Source organism: Nothobranchius furzeri, chromosome 13, assembly GCF_043380555.1.
Source record: "Nothobranchius furzeri strain GRZ-AD chromosome 13, NfurGRZ-RIMD1, whole genome shotgun sequence".
NCBI lineage: Eukaryota > Metazoa > Chordata > Actinopteri > Cyprinodontiformes > Nothobranchiidae > Nothobranchius > Nothobranchius furzeri.
The window spans coordinates 37,228,171-37,250,556 of record NC_091753.1 but is presented as its reverse complement, the minus strand read 5'-3'; the positions used below and the strand labels follow the sequence as shown (position 1 = coordinate 37,250,556).

General features: G+C 41.0%; 1 protein-coding gene across 1 annotated transcript in view; it reads left to right on the top strand.

Moving 5' to 3' along the window:
* Positions 1 to 22,386, top strand: part of LOC107380406 (solute carrier organic anion transporter family member 1C1) — a 57,448-nt gene that overhangs the window by 27,606 nt on the left and 7,456 nt on the right. Inside the window, exons 4-14 of the mRNA XM_015951647.3 lie at positions 4,638 to 4,770; positions 4,956 to 5,077; positions 5,166 to 5,312; positions 6,887 to 6,985; positions 12,324 to 12,572; positions 12,685 to 12,849; positions 15,151 to 15,346; positions 15,611 to 15,776; positions 17,398 to 17,570; positions 20,390 to 20,454; positions 20,613 to 20,730. Coding sequence (XP_015807133.1) covers positions 4,638 to 4,770; positions 4,956 to 5,077; positions 5,166 to 5,312; positions 6,887 to 6,985; positions 12,324 to 12,572; positions 12,685 to 12,849; positions 15,151 to 15,346; positions 15,611 to 15,776; positions 17,398 to 17,570; positions 20,390 to 20,454; positions 20,613 to 20,730 — 1,633 coding nt within the window. The remainder of the gene's footprint in view (positions 1 to 4,637; positions 4,771 to 4,955; positions 5,078 to 5,165; positions 5,313 to 6,886; positions 6,986 to 12,323; positions 12,573 to 12,684; positions 12,850 to 15,150; positions 15,347 to 15,610; positions 15,777 to 17,397; positions 17,571 to 20,389; positions 20,455 to 20,612; positions 20,731 to 22,386) is intronic.

Below are 22,386 nucleotides of genomic sequence, written 5' to 3'. Positions count from 1 at the left end.
CATAGAGCCCTGCACGGGCCAAAAATCTGAGCCCGTGTCCGGCCCAGCCCGACCCGGTCCGAAAAGGTTTTCAGGATTCTCTGGCCCGACCCGAGCCTGACTTTTCTTTAACCAACTAAATTAAAACAAAGTGCGTCAATCCTGACCAATGCGTTAAAAGACGTGCAGGATCCGATCAATTTGTTTTTCCCTCATTTACCGTCACGGAGATGACGGCGCACTGGCTCTGGTGGTAATCAAGTAAAATTATATCTCTTTCCAACAATTTTCACAAGAAAACAGAACAGTCAAAAGCAGGGCTTGTGTTGACCGGATAGTGTATTTGACCGTTTATTTTGACGGAGAAAGAATAGAAAGAATTACCCCGACGCATGCAGACGAACTGACATTTTATTCTACGCACATCGCAGATGTAGCTAAATCACCCAAGAAAAGATTCTCATCTGAACATCTGAGCTAGACACTGCTCAGCGCAGCTCGCTGTCAGTGCGTATGTGCATAGCGAGCTGAAGATGTGGAGAGGGGCTTGGAGCGCGTTGCAGAACCAGAGCGCATGCGGGAAGCTTCCTCCCACTGAAGCGAGTGTTTTCCAAACCCTGTCTCTCAGAGAGACTTGTCACTTAGAAAATGTTCCCTGATTATGAAACTTTGGCTGAATAGTGCTTGTTCCTGTCTCCAATGTGGCGACACATCCAGGAGGAGAAGCCCAGAATCTCATATCCTCTTCAGCTCATAAGCGCATATGATTACGCACAAGCGTGGCCCATCAACCCAGTCTCACAGTAAGACTGGGTTGGACCTGTTCAGGTTTACGCAGACAATCTTTACATAGAATTGACTTACAGATATAAAATTAATTCAGTAAAATATAAAGCATTTTATTTAAATATCCATTCATTATTTTACAAGCACAGAGAGCCGCATTAGATTCAGATCAGCGGGAAGATTCCTCCGACTGAATTCAGTCGGAGGAATCTTCCCGCATGCGCTCTGGTTCTGCGACGCCCTCCAAGCCCCTCTCCACATCTTCAGCTCGCTGTGTACCTTATGTAGTGCACGCTGACAGCGAGCTGCGCTGAGCAGTGTCCAGCTCAGATGTTCAGATGGGAATCTTTTCTTGAGTGATTTAGCTACATCTGCGATGTGCATAGAAAAAAAATATCAGTTCGTCTGCATGCGTCGGGGCAATTCTATCTTTCTCCTTCAAAATAAACGATCAAATACGGGAACTATCCAGTCAACACAAGCCCTGCTTTTAACTGTTTTGTTTTCTTGTGAAAATAGATAAAATTAAACTTGATTAACACCAGAGCCAGGCGCACTGCGCCGTTATCTCCGTCACTGTAAATGAGGAAAAATCCTTTTCTGACCTTCCCCACCTACAAAGTTTAATTACAACAATCAAATGTGACAGAGCCTAGATTTGTATTCTGAACAGTCTAAACATGTTTTAAAAAGAAACGTATGACAAAAGTGGCACCTTGTCATGTTGTGTGGTAGATACCTAACCCACGACATACAGAATCAGTCCACAGAGTCAGAGAAGATTGCAAACAATAATTTATTAGTAAAAGGAGAACAGAAGGAGCTGCTAGGAAGTCTAGCAGTATTCGGCAGAGAAGCGAGGTTCGGGTGTGGAGAGTCTGGAGGAACAGGGAGAGTTAGGTCTGGCACTCGGAAATCTGAATGTTGGATCTGATGGAACTTACGGATTGGAGGTGAGACCTCTTGAGAGAGGGAGGAGTGACTGGTCTGGGGAGGGCAGGAGGCTTACTGGAGGCAGATGAGCTTAGAGTCCAAATGAGGAGGAAGCTGAGCATGGAGGGTAATGATGATCCAGGAGGGAGGGTGGGCAGCCTGGAGTGGGAAGACCAGAGGAGGTCGCTGAGAGACGAGTGGACAGTGAAAAATCCAGGTTGGTAGCAGCAACGAGATGAACTGATAGGAGATATCTGCTGGAGGCGAAACAGGCAGTCAAAAACACAGAGAGCTCAAAAATCCATATATTCAGAAATTCTCAAGATCAAAGCTTAAGTTGAGTTGGCTGTTAGGAGAAATACCCAAGTCGAGTTCATCATCTAGCGAAGTGAAGGCGTCTCTCAAGAGCTTAAATATCCCTGGCCAGCTAATCAGCAGATTACCTGCAGCCTCCCCACTTCCAGGCACGCCCACCTGCAGAGGAGAGATGAGACTCAACACCAATTAGAGTGTGAAAAAAGCCCAGACCGTGACACACCTGCTCAGTAAAACCACCAACAGGGTGAAAAATATCAAAATATTGTAGGCAGAGACGGGCTACAACTTCTGGATCCACTTTATATAAATCGTTTTATTTATCTTCTTATGAACGATAACTTTGACGTGCACGAGTGACCGTTACTGGCTGCTGTCTGAGGGTAGGCCCCGCCCACAACGTCGCGGCTGCTGTGGCTCCCAGTGTTTTCTTTACTGTGGGAAATGGGTAATAATGGCTCTTTGATGGGAACAGGTTGCCGACCCCTGGTTTAAGTGTTTCAATTTTTTTTTTTATGAATTCGATTAAAAATAAAGGCGCCCGGCCCGGCCCATGTCCAAGGTAATTACACAGTCATTGGCCCGAAGCCCGGCCCGAGGGCCGTCGGGCCGGGCTTCGGGCCGACCCAAGGGCCTAGGGCTTCAGTGCAGGGCTCAAGTTCCACAGTCTCCTCAACTCCCCACCATTTGCACAGGCCGTCTGGGGTTTCCCCACCCTAAAAAGATTGTACAGTACATATCCTGCACAGCAGCGCCTCCCCTCATCTACTCAAACCTGCTGGCCTAACCACTACCACCCACTTCTGGCATCGGTACAAATACCTGCCCTTCGACTCAGCATCCCACTCCTTTTGCCATGGATCCCTGCTGACCCTCCTAGCCACACTTTTGCCCTCCAACCCATCAAAGGCACCCTCACTTCCACAGCCTCTCTTGTCGTAGCCTCCTTTGCCAATCCATCCGCCATTTCATTTCCCAGAAATGCCCACATGAGCCAGAGTCCACAACATCACCATTGTTTTATTTTACCTATCCTGTGTGTGTGTGTGTGTGTGTGCGTGTTTCTCCACTTTAGCACGCCTGCTTTCAATAAATGGGCAATTACAGCTGTTTCAGGTGTGCTGAACAGGTATTTTAATATAATAATAAGTCTTCCAGGAAGAAAAACAACTGAATCATGCAGAATAGTGGCCTTCAGTAAAATAAATCTGAACATATTACTAAATAAATAAAAATATTTAGACTAGCAGATTTAAAAGGGGGGAAGCTATTCTGACAGAATAAATTATTTGTGAAAACTCTTTTTTTGTTTATTACATTGCATGAAGCAATAAAGAATCAGCAGCCAGCATGAAGGCTGTTATCTGTTGTTCTGTTCTTGAGTTTTAATGAGTTTGGTAAACTGTTCTGAAAATCCCCTCTACTCCGTGTCAGATTTCCTCCTATTGATGAATACTTCAGAGTAACATCGGGCCTGGAAAATTTGGGTCAACGAGCAGAAAAGTAGGCTTTTCTTCGGTGAGAGCAGGGAAACAGGTGGGGGTCGCCTTGACCCAACATTCCCAGTGATAATAAGTCATGGGTGTGCGGGTGACTCTGTTCAGAGTATTAGGTGACAAAGGCACCTCAGTATAAGTCATAGCTGATTGATGGGATCTACTCCACCTTCGTCGCTCCATCTGTCGTGAAAGCCGCTCCTCTCACGTGGCCTAGGCAACAAGCTTTTTCCATAGGACTGTTGCCAGGGTAACGTAGAGGCAGAGCATCAGCGTGGAGAGGAAAAAGGAAAGTGCAAGAGATGAGGGAAAGGAACAGAGCTGAGAGAAGACAAACAAGGAGAAATGGGGGGAATAATGAGGATGAAGGTGTGTGGGGAGTTAGAACAGATGCTGATCTTTGCTGAGATCCCATCTGCTATGAGCTCAGGAAAAGGTTTGTTCTACTGCCCACTTGCTTTAAATGTAAAAAAAAAAGTGTTGTATTGCCAACAGATTTTTTAAATAATAAAATAAATAATAATAGAGATTGTAAAAATTCATACAGCTGTTCTACTTGTGGATGGCAGGATTCAACTCAAGATTTCTTTAAAAAACACTAAAAGGTTCACATTAGATTAATGTAAAACACAACAATTTCAACTTTGTCACTGGCTCTGACTCAATTTTATCAGTCAAACCCAAACAATAGAGGGAGAAGGTCAGATTAGGGATGGGAGTTTATCTTTTGAGGCCATAGCACCGTTTCTGTGTCAGCGATGGGAACAAAAACACATTCAGAGAAATCACACAGGCAGCAGCTGAGCTCTGGTGGAAAGAGAAATCTGGGTGTGATGATTATGAATCACGCTGTTCTTACAAATGAACGCTGTACGGTGGCCATGAGTAATAGAACACCATCATCTGTAGAGGCAGTTTTCCTGTCGTCTGCAGAATGTAAGTTTGGTTTTGCGATAAGTCGGCCCAAGTTACAGGCGTGATTCTTAAAAACAGCCAAAGAACAAATATTCAGTTATCTGAGACTTGTGTCGTCACAGAAAAATATCAATATGGTGATGATCTGCTCTTCTTCAAGCTGGCAGCTGTGGCTGACATCGTTTTTCTAAACCAGGGACTTCTTTCCCACAGGTAACCTGTTGGTGATCGCCTTTGTCAGCTACTTCGGGGCCAAGCTCCACAGGCCAAAGATCATAGCCATGGGCTGCGTTTTGATGTCCATTGGTACCTTCATCATCGCTCTGCCGCACTTCATCATTGGACGGTGAGCAGTGATTTTATTTAATGTGTTTCCATTGCCCTTGTTTATGTGCATACTGGGTGAAAAACGCTTTCTTCACCTCTACACTGCATGGATTAAACCTCTTTTCAGGAAAGTGTGGAGCTCACAGCTGAAGCGAGGCTTTTTTCTCCTGTCCGGGTTTGAACGGTGTGCATGTTTGTGTGCAGCTATGAATTTGAAACATCAGTGAGGTGGATGATGAACTCAACCCTTGACTCATCTCCATGTCGGGGGGCTTCAGCAGTCGACCTGACACAAGATGCTGCACTGCCTCAGGTGCCATCCACAAGTGAGTGTTTGAACACACGCGACACCAAAATGCATCCATCACTAGTACTTAAGAATATAAAGCTGATGTTTATGCTGTTTCCTTCCAGGTTGTGATGGTGACTCCAACTTGTCCATGTGGATCTACGTGCTCCTGGGGAACGTCTTGCGGGGGATCGGAGAGACCCCTGTTCAGCCCCTGGGGATCTCATACATAGATGATTTTGCCTCTGAGGAGAATGCTGCACTATATGTTGGTAAGAAATGTAGAAACTAGATGTTTCAGAGTTACTGGACATGAGATGCGTCACACTAAGGTGCTGTAGATGACAATTGTTTCTGTGACATTTTAGTTGTTACCCTCAAAAATGGTTGACATCCACAATGAGGTAATAACTCTCAAGTCTTATTGACATCCCTAATTATAATAATTCCAGAAACAGCAGGCAAATAAAAATTCATTTTAAAAATGTTAACTGTTGTCATGGTAACAAATCCTTCCCATGGTTTCAGATCATTTCTGTGTCAGACAGGAAAGCCAGTATGTCACTTGTGAGTGTGTGTGTGTGTGTGTGTGTGTGTGTGTGTGTGTGTGTGTGTGTGTGTGTGTGTGTGTGTGTGTGTGTGTGTGTGTGTGTGTGTGTGTGTGTGTGTGTGTGTGTGTGTGTGTGTGTGTGTGTGTGTGTGTGTTTAAAAGCTTTTTGTTTAGTCTATCAAACATCCTGACAGAAGCAGCAGGCGGCTCACTGTTGTCTCAACTCCTGTCTCTGATGAAGTCACACGGCACCCATGAAAGGGGCAAAAGAACCAAATAAACAAAAACTTACCGACTTGTTTCCCAACTGAAGCAAAATCTATCCATCCAATCAGTCATCGTTGTCCGCTTATCCGGGGTTGGGCCGATGGAACAGCAGTCATGTAAAACTAAATTAAAAAATAAATAAAATGGGATGATGAATAATGTGGAAGTATGACGCTTTTCAGTCTTTCAGTTATCTTTTATACATTTGCTAAATATCTAATGAAAATTCTGAAGTGTGGGCCAAAACAAACCTAACTGCAGGATACAGTAACATCATAAGCCCCGCCCATCCCATATAAAAAACAGGATATCTTTCTGATGAAAAATTTGAATGAAACTTACAGTTACTGATTTTTGTTCAGTCGCATGTTCTTGTATAATATCTTTTATTTAATGTTTAAAAAATATATGATACCATGGAGGTGACTTTCCATCCCACACGTCCTAAATGTGTCGCAACTGGTTTAGAAAGCATGGCAGCACCTGTAAATGTGATCAACAATAGGAAAAAGCAGAGATGTTCCACATGCTTTCAGCCACCACAGTCTATTGTTTAACATGCTGCTGCATCATTTCTAACAGACATCAAGATATCTCTGTTGGAGACAGAAGCTGCAACACTCAAGTCACGAGTCCTTTACCAGATTGATCATGAGACGTTCTTTTATCACATGAGAGAACAATAATTAAATGTTGAGCTTTAGTTTCATTGACAGTGAATCCAGTCTTCTTTGTAGCCTAATGCTTTAGAAAAAAATGTATTTCTTGCAGAAAACGCTGCCGTTTGCAACGTTGTTGTTTAATTATACCCCCCACCCCCTCCACCCAAGCATGAGCGATTCATCTCTGGATTTCTACTAAACCAGATTATGTGTATTATTGAAAAGGGACTTTCTTACCCAGCAGGGCAAAAAACGTGGTTTGCCACAAAAAATTAGGCATTTACAGTAAAGCATTGTGTATAATTTGTGATTAAGCAGTTGAGTTTATTAAGGTCCTAAGCTTTTTTCCTGTGTTATCTCATCACAGGCTGTGTGCAGACTATCTCTGTGGTTGGCCCCGTCTTTGGATACCTCCTGGGTTCCCTTTGTGCTAAAATCTATGTGGATATTGGATATGTGAAAATGGGTGAGATTAACACATTTTATTTGCCACTGCATGTTATCAGGGAAAAATGTAAAATGTTGGTTTTTAATCCCTCTTTGCAGCCTTATAAATTGCTCTTCTGGAGGATATTGCAGAAAGTGGTTCATGTGTAATATCTCAGTAAATGCACTTTTAGGAAAATGTTTCTGTTTTTGAAAGAGAGTTAAGTGGAGTTCTGAGTCTATTGCCATGGCAACAGATCGTGTGTATTAAACATGATTTCTTTAGGAAAACCTGAGTTTCTACTGGCTCACTTTAACCTGAAGTGAACCAAACAGTCTGACTGGTACTAAAGCAGATTTTCCCACATTTTTACTTAGATTTGATTTTCTTTTTATTCCCAGATAAGCGTTTAAAATATGTTCATTCAGTTGTCTCCATTCAATTCAATTGAATTAAATTCAGTTTATTAAGATAGAAGATTTAAGTAGTCACCCCAATGTGAGCATTCCAGTCGAACCTACTTATTAGTTGAGTTTAATTCATTATGCCAGTTAGTTAAATGTGTCCTATACAAGAAACCCCAGAAGATTGCATCGAGTTTCTGACTTGCTGTGTCAGTGACTTTGCAGCAATCTGTGAATGCTTACATGATGTATTCAATAAAAAACATGGAAACATAATTATTTGTGTGATGTTAGTTTAAGCAGACTGTGACTGTTTATTGATGAAGATCAGATCACATTTTCAGGCCAATTTGTGCAGAAATCTATATAATTCCAAAGGGTTCACATACTTTATTTTTGACTGGGTCCTACCTGCTATTATTCAGGTGGATTGTACCTAAATGCATTTTTATTAAATCCATCACCTTTTCATGCTACATCTAGAGGTGAGAATATATGTCAAACCCGTGAAGTTGTGCCTTCAGTCTCATGCATTGACTCAAGCAATAATTTTCTCCCATAGTGCCTCTTTCACCTTGGCTGTTATTGCCATGATAGATTTTTAAAACCCATGTCACCATATTCTTAATGTGTTTGAAGGAAAACCTCCTGATACAGAAGCATACAGTGGGTACAGAAACATTCAGATCCCATCAATGTTTCACTGTTATGTTGCAGCCATTTCAAAACTCAACTAAAATCATTTTTTCCCTCATTTATATACACCCAGCACCCCATATTGGCAGAAAAACAGAATTTTAGAAATGTCTGCAGATGTATTAAAAAATAAAAACTGAAACATTACATGGTTCTAAGTATTTGGACCCTTTGTTCAGTCTTTAGTAGAAACACCTCTTTGAGCTAATACATGAGTCTTCTTGGTACAGATGCAACAAGTTTCTTACACCTGGATTTAGGGACCAGCTGCCAGTTCTTCTTGCAGATCCTCTCCAGTTCTGTCAGGTTGGATGGTGAACATTGGTGGACAGCCATTTTTAGGTCTCTCCAGAGATGCTCAAATGGGTTTACATCAGGGTTCTGGCTGGGCCGTTCAAGAACAGACACAGAGTTGTCGTGAAGCGACTCCTTCGTTATTTTAGCTGTAATCTGGAGAAGCTTCTTGTCCAGGATATCCCTGTAATTTTCCGCATTCATCGATCCCTCAGTTGCACATTCATCCAGTCCCTGCAGCTGATAAACACCCCCAGAGCATGATGCTGCCACTGCCATGCTTCACTGTTGGGACTGTATTGGACAGGTGATGAGCAGTGCCTGCTTTTCTCCACATATATCGCTTAGAAGTAAGGCCATAAAATTCTATCTTGGTCTCATCGGACCAGAGAATCTTATTTATCACTATCTCGGAGTCCTTCAGTTGTGTTTTAGCAAACTTCATGCAGGCTTTCCTGTATCTTGCACTGAGGAGAGGCTTCCAACGGGTCACTCTGCCATAAAGCCCTGACTGGTGGAGGTCTGCAGTGATGGTTGACTTTCTACAACTTTCTCCCAGGTCAGCCACAGTGATATTTGGGTTCTTCCTTACCTCTCACCAAGGCTCTTCTCCCCCAGTAGCTCAGTTTGGCCTGCTCTAGGAAGGGTTCTGGTCATTCCAAAGGTCTCCCATTTAAGGATTATGGTGGCCACTGTGCTCTTAGGAACCCTAAGTGCAGCAGATATGTGTTTGTAACCTTGGCCAGATCTGTGCCTTTCCACAGTTCTGTCTCTGATCTCTTCAGGCAGTTCCTTTGACCTCGTGATTCTCATTTGCTCTAACAGGCATTGTGAGCTGTAGGTCTTGTGTAGACAGGTGTGTGGCTTTCCCAATCAAGTCCAATCAGTATAATCAAACACAGCTGGACTCCAGTGAAGGTGACCATCTCAAGGCTGGTCAGAAGAAATGGAAAACACCTGATTTAAATATGAGTGTCACAGCGAAGGGTCTGAATACTCAGGACCATGTGATAGTTCAGTTTGTCTTTTTTAATAACTCTGCAGAAATTTCTAAAATTCTTTGTTTTTCTGTCAACGTGGGGTGCTGTGTTTACATTAATGAGGAAAAAAATAATTTAATAAATTTTTGCAAATGGCTGCAATATAACAATGAGTGAAAAATTGATGGGGGTCTGAAAACTTTCTGTAGCCACTGTATAGCCATGTTTTCTTTCTTGCTGTTGCCATGGTCAGTCAAGGTATTGGGGAGTGTATTGGCCTTACATTGTCCTTAAAATTCCTCATCCCTGAACCAAAACCTCTGTGTTTTATTGCTTACATGAAATTAACTCAGGCTTTATTAATAATATTTGTCTAAAATACCTCCTTAATCATCTGTGAGGAAAACGTATGTGTTGCATCCTTAATCAGCAAACACAACCAAAAAAATGCTTATTAAGTAGAATGATTGACATTCTTTGCAAAATTTAAGTAAATAATGTAAATTTTCTTTTCCTCCCTTGGAACAACATTTGAAACTAAAACTGTAAATATTTGAAGGTAAAAGTGCATTAATGGGAAAGATCTTGGTGTCTTGCATGCTGTTGTGGGTTGCTGGACAGGGTTTTCTTGGAAACGGGGTCATTCTTTTCAGCATTTCTTTCTAACTCTGCATGTCATGTTATTGGCAAGGCCGTTGTGTTGCATAGCTATTGTTAGCAGCACCTGGACTGCTATCCCCATTATAGGTCAAAAGGTCACCTGTAAATAAAAGGTCTTTTCATTCATAAAACCAACAGACAATGTCAGTAGATACAAGTGGATCCCAATCGGTGTGTGCACAATTCACCACTCTGAGCAGGTGTGTGGGACTAATATCAATTAGCTAATGATGGTGGCCAGCTGAGGGAGAAGAGGGACAAAGGCCTCTGACAGGCAATAATCAAATAGAGTGCACCAAGGGGATGGATGTGAAAGAAAGGAAATAGGTGATGGAAGAATAATTGGCATTTAAGAAATACTACGAAAGCAGAAAGACAAAAAATAAATTAATTTATAAAAACTTTAGAACCTCAAGTCTCTAATAAATGCATTTTTTACTCAGATTGAAAAAAAATCATTTAGACTTTTTCTTTTCTGCTTCTCTTTTTTTTTTTTTACTTGATTTGGTGCTTTGGCAGTCAAAAAAGATGGATAAACTGTTGCTAGGCAAGAACTAAAACTGGTTGTTACAACAGTCTGTGGTTGGCAATTAGTTTTTGCCAACAATTTATCTAAGGCCATGTGCACATGTAGCTGGGTTTTGTAACTCTAGATATCTTCTTCCACCGATGTAGGAAAAAAACTTGGATCGACGACCTCATTTTCTGCAAAAAAAATTCTAGTGCATTATGAACAGCGTTGAGGAGTAAAGGAATGCATGTATCCACAGTACATATTTAGAATACCAATTATGGGTAATTGTATTCTGTTACAATTACTTTCATAATACCATTGGAATAGTTGTGTGTTTTTCATTTCCACCAAAATGAATAAATACATTTTCGGCAATGTGTGTCTCTGCGTTGTGTAGAATATTTAGTCTGGCCACGGTTCATTGACGGCTCTCAGTCGTGAAGGAGAATCTACTGTTTTCAATTAAACTGTCTCCACATGTTACTGGATAACAAACAACATAACATACTAACCGCTATGGATGTCAATCAACAAGGCAGTCCATCATACCCCTTCAAAGAAAATGCAATTAAATCCTTTTTCATAAACTTAAGTACCTCTGCCTGATCTTGACTCAAAGAAAAACTTAAGTTAAAATAGGGCTTGTGATAGTGGCATCATCACCGACACGATCACCCTGTGGGCGGCCCACGAGCTCTTACTTGTTACTACTGTAAACAGTGCGCTCAGTCTCATTCTTGCAGCTTAATTCAACCTATTATTCATTTGATTGGTTATATTACACAACCATGGTAAATCGTTTCTCTGCTGTGGGGTGCAACATGCAATTGCCATGGAAAAGTAGCAGGTTGGACCAAAATCTAATTAACAGCATTCCCTGCTGGAATAGCATTGCATGCTGGACCAGCTTACTACCTGTATCCAAAACACAGCATGTGTTGGTTTTGTCAGCAGGGCATAAATATTCATTTTTAGTGTGACGCAGATGTGACTGGGTTTTCTAATCCGAGCATTTCCCCATCTACTTCCTACCAGCAGCTAATGTAGGGGGAGAAGACTATCTTCACATTCAGCCTGTATGTGGAACTCAGAGCAACCTACCAATAAAAATAATAAAGTGAAAAATGGTTCCTCAGTGAATTTGGTCTTTAACATCGTCCTTTGCCTGTAGTTGTGTACATAGATCAGTGAAGCAGCAGTAAAAACAAGTGAGTGTAAACAAAGGTAACACATATGATGTCATGAGCATTTTTGTCCTGGGCAGTGACGTTGTTAAACCTAACCTCCAGTTATTTACCGCCTCAAGCAAATGCTGACAAATGAGAATTCACAAGTCTCCTCCTTGGTCTGACGTTTTTGAAAAAATTGTTTTTGGTGCTTTATAAATGAACTTTTGTGAGGATGACAGGCAAAGCGTATCTTTGTTTTGCTGACTAAGCCTTTTAGGGAGTATGGAGACCTAAGAACATACCCTGATAGGACCTGTATGCATACCATTGATAAACCTTAGGGTCACAGAATAGTGACCCCATGTTAAGGCTCCTACATAGTATTCAAAACTGCAGATCCTATGAAAGGATATCAATGCATCATCATAACTAACCGAACCTTTTGTGTTCTTGGTACCAAACAAGTGAACAGCATCTTTCTTGGACCACTTTTTAAAAGTTTGTGATGGACCAAAATGATGTGTCTTTTGGACTGGTCTGTTTTGCCTTCATGTTGGTGGTTGGTTGGTTTATATTTAACATTCAGCCCATGTTTAATAAAAACCATTGCAAATTTTCACCCTTCGTTACCTACATCTCCCTCTCTGCATCCCTTCACAGAGACCATCACCATTACCCCAGCAGATGCCCGTTGGGTGGGAGCCTGGTGGCTGGGCTACCTCATAGCTGGAATCATCACCCTGCTCTCTGCCATCCCATTCTGGTTTCTGCCCCGTTCTCTACCAACATCTGAGTCTCGGCTTCCACAGAACTGTACTCAGGAGCAGACTAGTTTCATCAAAAATTCTCCGCATCCAAAGCATAAGTACCAAGCAGAGGAGCATACCAACTTTCTAGAAATGGCTAAAGGTACAGACTTGCAAAACAAGGGCTTCCCAACAAACAGGCGTACTGTGTTTAACTGGAACGTATAGCCTTCTAGGCAGAAATCACTTTTGACAGTGATTTTTGTCTTCCACAGATTTTATCCCGACTTTGCGGACTCTTCTGGGCCACCCCGTGTATCTGATCTACCTGTGTGTGACAGTCATTCAGCTGAACTCTCTCATTGGCATGGTCACCTACAAACCCAAGTACATTGAGCAGCATTTCAGGCAGTCTGCCTCAAAAGCCAACTTTCTGATGGGTATGGAGGATGTTTCATGACATTTTGCTCATTGTCAGATATAGTTTGCTACAGCCTGGAAAATTATTTAGAAAAAGACCCAGGGAAGCCTCATCTAAGGCTGAGAATATGCATGCTTTAAATCAGACGTACATGTTTATCATGGCCACCTCATGTAACTTGCATTTGTTTGAAACCTTGTTTGTGCACGTCCTCTGACAATAACGTGACGCATTCACAAGCTGTGACAAATGTGAGAGTAAGTTCAATTGTCTCATTGGCAAAACGCGCAAGAAACACTTGTCACACTATGTCTGGTTTAGAGTTCTTACATACGAGTCATGGACGAATCTCCTGCTCAAGTTTCGTATGCAGCCCAAGTAACATATTTGACCAAGCAGTTAAATGAAACAGCATTTTACTCCCCATTCAACCAGCAAAATAAAGGACAGAAATGACATTTTGCTTACTGATAAAAATAAGATGATGTTGATGATCTGTTACTGCAGTCAGTAACTACAGCTTGCCCTCTTTGTCCACATAATTCAATAATTAACATCCAAACACGAACACACTGAGGACACAATTAAAGTTCAGAATCAAAATGGCCGAACATCCATTAACGTGAGGCCCAGGCTGAGGCCTTTCCCCGGAGCTAGCTCCCACCGCTAGCTCTGGCTCTGACATGGATCTGATGCTCATTAATTATTCAGGATTTTATGCATTTAATTACACTTAAACAGAAGAGTTACAAAAAAAAGTCACCCCCTTCAGAGTTGAATGTAAACCAGATCTATTAAACCTAAAATGGGTGTTTGAACCAGGCTGTAAACATATTTATTTCAGTTGTGAAATGGACATTTTTAACATGGGCGTGAACAACGATTTGCTCACTTCTGGTGCCAGCCCCTAGTGGATAAAGTTGGAACAGCAATTTTTGCCACTTTCGTGTTGGCTTCAGGTCTGAGAGCCTGGGTGTGTTTCTCATTGTCAAGGCGCCTGTCCTCGCACAGGCGCCTTGCCTACGAGGACACTGTCCTTCCTTGGTCAAAGAAAATGTGGCGGTCATGTAATGTCACGTGACACGGGAGAGAACATCATATTTTTTACGTATAAATTGAAATATAAATAAATAATGAGCCTTTTACTTTTTAAATTGTATATATACTGGTTAAATTAAATGTGTAAGCAAGTTACTACCTGCTAGCCACCACAGCTGCAGCTACTAAGCCACTAACTAACCATAGCTAACTGCTTTGTATATTAAAAAAAATACATTTTAGATGTCAGTCCGATATCTACAATTAGTTGACTTACATTTAAACTTGAAAATTTTCCCTGAAGTAGCTGCCGGCTTCTGATCTGCCATCCTTTGGAAAATACTGCTATGAATTCTGGGAAATTTTTGACCAAGGCCAGGCTACAAGGCACCTCCCATGTATCCTTACTCAGCTAGCTAAACGGCTAACAAACGGAGAACAGATGCTTCGGTAGAACATGAACATTGGAACACGCCATAGCGGTTCCTGATGATGTATCTCCTAGGCAACCTGGGCAGGACTAAAACATCAAGGCGAGGTTCCTTGGCACTGAGAAACACCCTTGGGTTCCCCGTGGTTTGTAACCTAGTAATCCAGTGCTCTATCAGGTCTGAGTTCTGTACTGCGCCCCCAAGCTGAATCATCCAGCACTACAGGCAGTGCAGCAGCAAGTATGTCAACAAGAAGCAATCTGCTGTCTGCATCAATGTGAGATTAAAAGCATGTTCCCAGTTCCCAGATGTTTGTTACTCTCACAGAAATCTAACCATCAAAATTCAAAAGTATATTTCTACAGACCCTTATTAGAGGACAATGTTATAGAACAGGGCTATATTATAAATCGACCAATCAGCTGCCATTGCTGCGATGGTGAGAGCTTGATGAGAATGCAAACTGCTCAGCACATGAAATAAAATACTTAATGAAGCTGAAAGCATCATTTGAAAAACTCATGGAGTCTCATTAGTGGAGATGCCTGCTTTGACCAGATTGGATGCATATGAAAGAGAATGTAATATTGGTGACCAGAGCTAACGACATGTATAGATCAAAGAACACATTTTTGCATTGATGCTAGAGGAAAGCATAGTAGCAAAAATATGGTGGTTCGATTTTTGTTTTTCAAGGCTGTTTATTTATTTTGCAGCAGAAAAAGTATCAGTAATAAAATTAGACACTTGTGTTCACTGCTGGACAAAAAGCATTTATTTCAGAAATTTCACATCTTTGTTCATTTATCAATCATTGATCATGATTTGTGATGCTTTTTTTACAACCTCAGGTGTGATCAATATCCCTGCTGTGGCATTGGGGATGTTTTCTGGTGGTCTGCTGATGAAGAGGCTTAAGCTGAACATCATGGGAGCAGCCAAGTTAGCTTTTGGCACCTCCCTGATTGGTTACATCTTGTCACTGTTTTTCTTTGCAATGAGTTGTGAGAACGCAAAGGTAGCTGGAGTGACGCTGCCGTATAACAGGTGAGCCACGTAACATCCAGGCTAAAAATCTTTCAACTTTATCTAGAAATCTTTCCTTCCTTTTGGGAATCTTAGACGGAAAGAGTAAAGCTATCAGAATGTAAATTAACACAGTATATATAGAGAGTCAAAAAATGGATAAAATGAATGAAGAATTTTAGTGCACAGAGAAGTACAAAAATGACAAGACTACGTATAAATTTATTTGAACTGCACTGAATTAGTCAAATCCCATTAACTCTTGTTTTGTTCTATTTTCTTCAGCATAGATGAGTTTTCTTTTGACAAACACTCCGTGTTCACAGCCTGCAACTCAGACTGTTTGTGTTCAGCGAGTGAGTGGGACCCAGTGTGCGGGGAGAACGGCATCACATATGCATCTCCATGTCTTGCTGGTTGCACTACGTCTACAGGCTCGGGGAAGAACACAGTGAGTTCACACAGGTCAAATATATGTAATACTTTTTATTGGTCAACGACTAATCATGTGTCAACCGCTGAGGGGAAGGACGCAGTACAGAACTCAGACCTGATAGATGTAAAGGTTTGGTTCATTGAGAAATGCTAAATAAAGTACTAGAAACCATTTTTTTGTTGTTATTTTTTAAAAATATGATCGGTCTCTCTGAATTTCACATAGAGGCTGAATGTGAAAATAGTCTTCAACCCCTATTTCCTGGATTAGCTGCTGAGAAAATCAGTGAAGAAACAGTCAGATAAAGCGACACAGCTCTTGATCACACTGTAAATAAGCTTTCATGGACTTGCCCACTTTGGCTTGAGACCAGGGAAAGCTGTTGTTGAATAAGCAGAGTGTGTCTTGGCTAGTAGAAGCAAACCATTAGCAATAGCAAGTCAACAACAGGGCAGAACTGTTATGATCAGAACTTGAGGACCCTTGAGGACCCGTGAGGACACCAAGACACAGCAAGGCGCTGTAATGTCTTTATTAAAAGAAAACCACAATTAAGTGTTACCAGAGGTGGGCAAGGCTGAGGCAGGATCAGGAGGAAGCATGGGTCAAAACCAGAGAGATCTGTGTATGGTACAAGGGGCCGGCGGGAGGTGGAAGCCAGAGAACGGTCCGAGGTCAAGAATCCAGGCAGGCTTAGAGGCAGTATTCCAGGCAAGGGTTAGACGACAGGGGAGTTCGGTAAACTGGAGCGGGGTCAAGATCTGAGTCAGGTTCAGACGAGAGTACTGTAGAATCTACTGGCGTGAGCTTTCAATAATCTGGCACTGGCTTGGTGTTAGTCCTAGTGTTTTATAGGGAGCGTTGCAGGTGGAGCTGATGAGGAGTTGATGCGAGACAGGTGGTTTGGATGAGGTTGATGGTGAAGCTGGTTGTGGTTGTTGGGGAAACAGGGCTTGGCTGGAGCAGGGGCATGACAAGAACTTTTTTAGACTTTGTGAAGACATCAGTGTTGCAGAGCGAACGGAGGCAGGGGAAGAGTCCTATTGCTGTTAGCCAGTCAGAGGTGAGATGTTCGCATATCTTGTATATTAACGAGTAAGAATTCAAATCCTGCCGTTTTCTGTCCCCCGCTTCCCCAGGTGTCTTCTTCTTGAACAGGAGAGCAAGAGCTTTTTTAGCGTTGTTGAGCATTACAGTAACAGAGCTAATGGCGTGTGGTTGGGCTTCATAGTACCAGGATGCAGTCAGAAATCCAGCATAGGCAGATACATTAAAGAGCGACTTCTGTAATTTAACATTAGGCCCAGAAGCCTGTATCCTATACCCTCATATGTAATCCCCCTGGACAATCCGTTTTTTTTTTTTGTGCCCTAGACTGTAGGATTGCCTTTAAAGTCTGAATAGCAGGATAGAATTAAATCTGGCACATTTATATGCAATTTTATCATTTTTAAGACAATGTTCCTCAGCTTTTTTATGCACATTTCCATTAAATGGTTGTAGGGAATGTTGGGGAAACTCAGTGTTCAGATCTCCCAAACCATTGCAAAGGTGAAAACCGTGAAAACAGTAGGCCCCCACTAAACAACCCTAGTTCCTGTACGATCCATGTGTGTGACTGTGCATGTCTCTCCAGGTCTTCTGGAACTGTAGCTGTGTCGGTGTGGCCGGTAACTTTACAGCCAGTGCGGGTCAGTGCACTGACAAGGACAACTGCGACAGGATGTTCTCGTACTTCCTGGCTCTCTCTGTCATCACTTCCTTCATCATCTCTCTAGGGGGCACTCCGGGCTACATGTTTCTCATCAGGTTAGACTCCGATTTAGAAATAAGATGTAAAAATAGGTACAAGTGAATTATTTTAAGGTTGTTATTCCACTTAATGTTCATTGAAGTGCACTGAGCTGTGGTACATTAGTTCAGTAATCTCCTGACTGAGTTTGTGCCTCCCCTTATGTCATTTTCCAAATCAAACAATTTCACTCCTCTTGTGCTTAAATCCCTTTAATTTGTGATTCAATTCAATTCAAGTTTATTTATATAGCGCCAAATCACGACAAGAGTCGTCTCAAGGCACTTCACATAATAAACATTCCAATTCAGGTCAGTTCATTAAGCCAATCAGAAATAATGCTTCCTATATAAGGAACCCAGCAAATTGCTGTAAAGTCACTGACTAGTGTCAGTGACTTTACAGCAATCCTCATACTAAGCAAGCATAAAGCGACAGTGGAGAGGAAAACTCCCTTTTAACAAGAAGAAACCTCCAGAGAATCCTGGCTCAGTATAAGCAGCCATCCTCCACGACTCACTGGGGATCGAGAAGACAGAGCAGGCACGCACGCACGCACACACACACACACACACACACACACACACACACACACACACACACACACACACACACACACACACACACACACACAAAGCACACGCACACGCACACACACACACACACACACACACACACACACACAAAGACAAAGTACTGTGTCAATAGTTATATTGTGATGTCTTCTATTTGGTGAGATAAACTTTATTGTATTTATCCTAGTGGATCTATAATTAAACTGATACACTAGTAGTAGCACATCAAAAGTCAAGGAAAGCAAAACGTTATTATCAGGAGAGGGAGAATGTTTAAGTGGTTAGCAGCAGTGTGCTAGACGATGGCCCCCTCCATGAGGCCACCACAGCTCAGCAGAACATCATTGTAGCTTCTTCTGGGGAGAAAAACACTTAGAGAGAAAATAAAGTTAACAGCTGAAATAGCAGGAAATAATAAAGTTAAAGAGCAGATTGTAGAAGAAAGTAGTAGAGCGTGAAAAGTGGTCAGTGTATCCTCCAGCAGTCTAAGCCTATAGCAGCATAACTACAGAGATAACTCTGGCTTTAATTTGTGATGCAAGCTGGAGAGACACTGAAACATAAGGAAAGACGAACTGAAGTAACAGGAATGATATTTCATGTCCAGTTCTCAGTTAAAGAGCATCAGGGACTAGAAATATTTTTCTGACATTCAAAAGCACTCTAGAATGATGGGATCACAGTTCAACAACACTGTGACCTCCTTTTTATATAAATATAAAATAATTTTATTTTTGGTAACACCAAGTTGGTGACACTAATCTTTCCAGCCCACACAGGAACAACTCTGATTGTGTAAACATGTCACACTGCTGAGCTGAACATGGGTAATCTGGTTATTTCTTTGCAGGAATTATTACTGAAATTGGGGCATTGTTTACATTCACAGCAGCATCATTTTTAAGAAAACATATTTCTTTACAAAGATGTTCTTTGTAGATGAACTCAATAGAACAACTTTGAGAATTTGTGGCATTCAATATTCAAAAAGCCGACTTTATTTTTTTTAATGATCTCAGATGCTGCAGCAGTGAAAATGAACATAACTGACAAGAAACCAGAGCAGATATCACATTTATTTAAATATTACTATTTCTTATACAAAGAAAATTACTTTTTATGGTGACCAGCTGTATTTTAGACAAGCAGTTTTTTTTTCATAAAATATAAATATAAATGTATGTAGTTATTGTTAATCAGGCAACGATAAAGGAAAAGGGTGGTGGTTTGGAAGCAACCAGAATGTCAAACAGATCAGGATGAATAAAGCATTGAGCGCCCCCTTGTGGTTGATTATCAGTACTCCTTACAGTCTGGTTAAAAGTTTATCTGATTAATAAAATATGGTGCTCATTAGATTTAGGTTAAATTTGACTTTTAATATGATTATTTTTTCGCAAAACCATTTTAAATTAATTCGTTGGCATATGCAACAAAATGTTATCAAAATCCTTTGTTTAAAAGAAAAGGTTAAAGACATTTTTTTTCTGAAGTACAGAATTGTAAATAGAAACCAGTGCAGCAGCCTCCACTGGTGTAATATCATATCATGTTCTCGTCTTTGGAAGAGAAGCAACAATGAAATTACATAATAATAATAATAATAATAATAATAATAATAATAATAATAATAATAATAATAATAATAATAGTAATAATAATATATGATGAGAACTACATTTCAAGTGGGAATGTGTGATATAATTGGACACTATTTGCATTAAAGTGTAATATCAGGAATTATTGGGTTTTACCCTTTTAATGACACAACTTTTCAATGCAAATATTAAATATCAAACACTTCAACTTCTCACTCATTTATAATGTCACAACATGATCTGATTTTTGCTTGTTTGGCACAACTGGCCACACTTAAATTGAAGTAGTTGTCATATTTTCTACAGATGGTGTTTGAAATGCATGAATGTTAGTAGCCTATATTCTGGTATTGGTTCATATCAGTAACATGAATTAAGAGTTAGGTTATATTGGTAAAAAAGCTGATGTCGGCATTCCCTAATTTCAAGGTTTCCTAAAGACATACTAGCTATTTGTTTAAATAGAACCTGACAGGAATGAAATGAACGTTTTTTTTTTTTGCTAATTGTTTGCTCATTCATAGTCTAAAGATCCCATAACTGGCATCAAATTTTTTTTAGAATATGTTTATAGTCATTTGATTGTTCCAGAATAAAGAAGCTATTTAGGAGACGGTTTAGTGAAAATGTTTAATTTCAGAGTTTCTCTGATTATCCATGCAGGTGCATCAAGCCACAGCTGAAGTCGCTCGCTCTCGGTTTTCATGCTTTAGCCACGCGGACCCTTGGTAAGTCCTCTTCAGCTCAGAGCTGAGATAAAACACTTTAACTAGAAGCTGCATGGTTTGCCCATAACATCAAGATTTTACCCATGTTATTAAAAGTAGAACCGCTGACCAGAAAGCATGTCAGATGTCTGATTGTAAAATGTGTTTTGATCCTGCAGCAGGAATCCCAGCACCCATCTACTTTGGAGCAATCATTGACACCACATGTCTCAAATGGGGTCAGAAGAGATGTGGAGGCTTAGGAGCGTGTAGAATCTACAACACCACCGCCCACAGGTAGCGGCATTGCTTTAAAATAAACATTTATTCATTCATTATTCACTCATGTTTTTGCCCACTCAAATAAAAGTGATCGCCTATTGACTACTTGGTTGGAACGAATGGGAAAAAAACACAAATACATCAGATGCAGCAAAACACTAAGGTGACAGGTGTGAGTAGGTCATCACAGATATGGGAGGAACAAGTAAAATAATTTGTGACCTCTTGAAATGAAAGATGCAGAGATGTGTGTCAAAACGGTGGTGCACACAGGTACTTTTTATTTATTTTATTTTTTTTTAATATTTTATTTCATTCAAAATGTATAAAATAAACACAAACAAATACAACATACATTAACATATTGGAAAAAACCATTTTAATGAAATGGAGCAGATAGAACTTGTATGTTCTGTGGATGTTCTTGGTCTAAATGTTTGAAAATCACTTAAGCCTGTGTCATAAAACAATGATGCCACTTTGCTGCAAAGCAATCTGATGTTTTCTGGTAAAGAATAACGCAATGGCGGTATTAAAGAGCAAGTCGCCCCCTACCAGATTCTTAACTTCCACCTTCTGTTTGAAAAATACAACAAATGCTGTTGCCTAGCAGACCGAGAGGGCGGAGCCACTAACAAATACACACACACACAAGCTCACAATGACATTGTGACATCATATGGTACCAGCTAATGTTCTAGGGTACCTCTTAGCCAATAGCGATGGCAGATTTAAATTCAAATGCAGTGCAGAGTTTTTACCTGACAACGGCACAGCACAGACAGTTTTGGGCAGAAAATAAAAATTTGAACTAAAATCCACTAAAGTGCAAAGCTATTGACTACACGTGTGTGCAGCACGATTAGACAAGCATTTATATAGTTTATCAGGAAAACAAAGTAGATTTGGGGGTGACTTACTCTTTAAAGAGGGTGTGGGGGTGGTCTTCGCTCTGTCGCAAACATCCCTTTAGCTCTGACGTAACATGTTTCTCATGAAGCCATGCTCCTTAAATTATTTTGGAAGCCTCTCCAAAAGGTGGCTGTCCGGGTCTCCAGGAACTGTCTTGTAATCTGTGCTTCAACTCTAATGGCCAGAAGCTTGTGGATCTCTGCACCACTCCAGTTGGCCACCTCGACTGATTCTGTTTACACGGCACATTCTCACACCTGAAGCGTCGAAAAATGGCGATGGGTGACCAAGCGTTTGTTTCCAGCGCGTCGAGAGGTTTCCGCTGCCCGCGGTAAAACACAGATTTCACCGACATTTAACATCTAACCTCTTGCTATTTGATCTTCCCCTCATGCCCATCCTAACCTTAACCCTGTTGCTCATTCTAAACTTCCCATTAACCGTGTTGGAGAGGGACGTTACAACTAGAAACAAAGTCTTGAAAGCGCAAGAGGGTTACGGTTAGGATGGGGTGAGGGGAAGGTTAAATGGCAAGAGGGTAAAGGTCGGAATTTAGTAAAATCTCTGTTTTACCGCTGCAGTCAGAAAACAACGCTCTGGCACATTTTTATGATGCTTCGGATGTGAGAATGTGTTGGTTTACAAATGTGAAATGGACTCTTCCTATTTACTTACATTTCAAAGCTGTTATACCACATTTGAAAACAGGCTAGTTTTTGAAGGCAAACACCATCATAGAACACACCCTTCCCCTTTGGT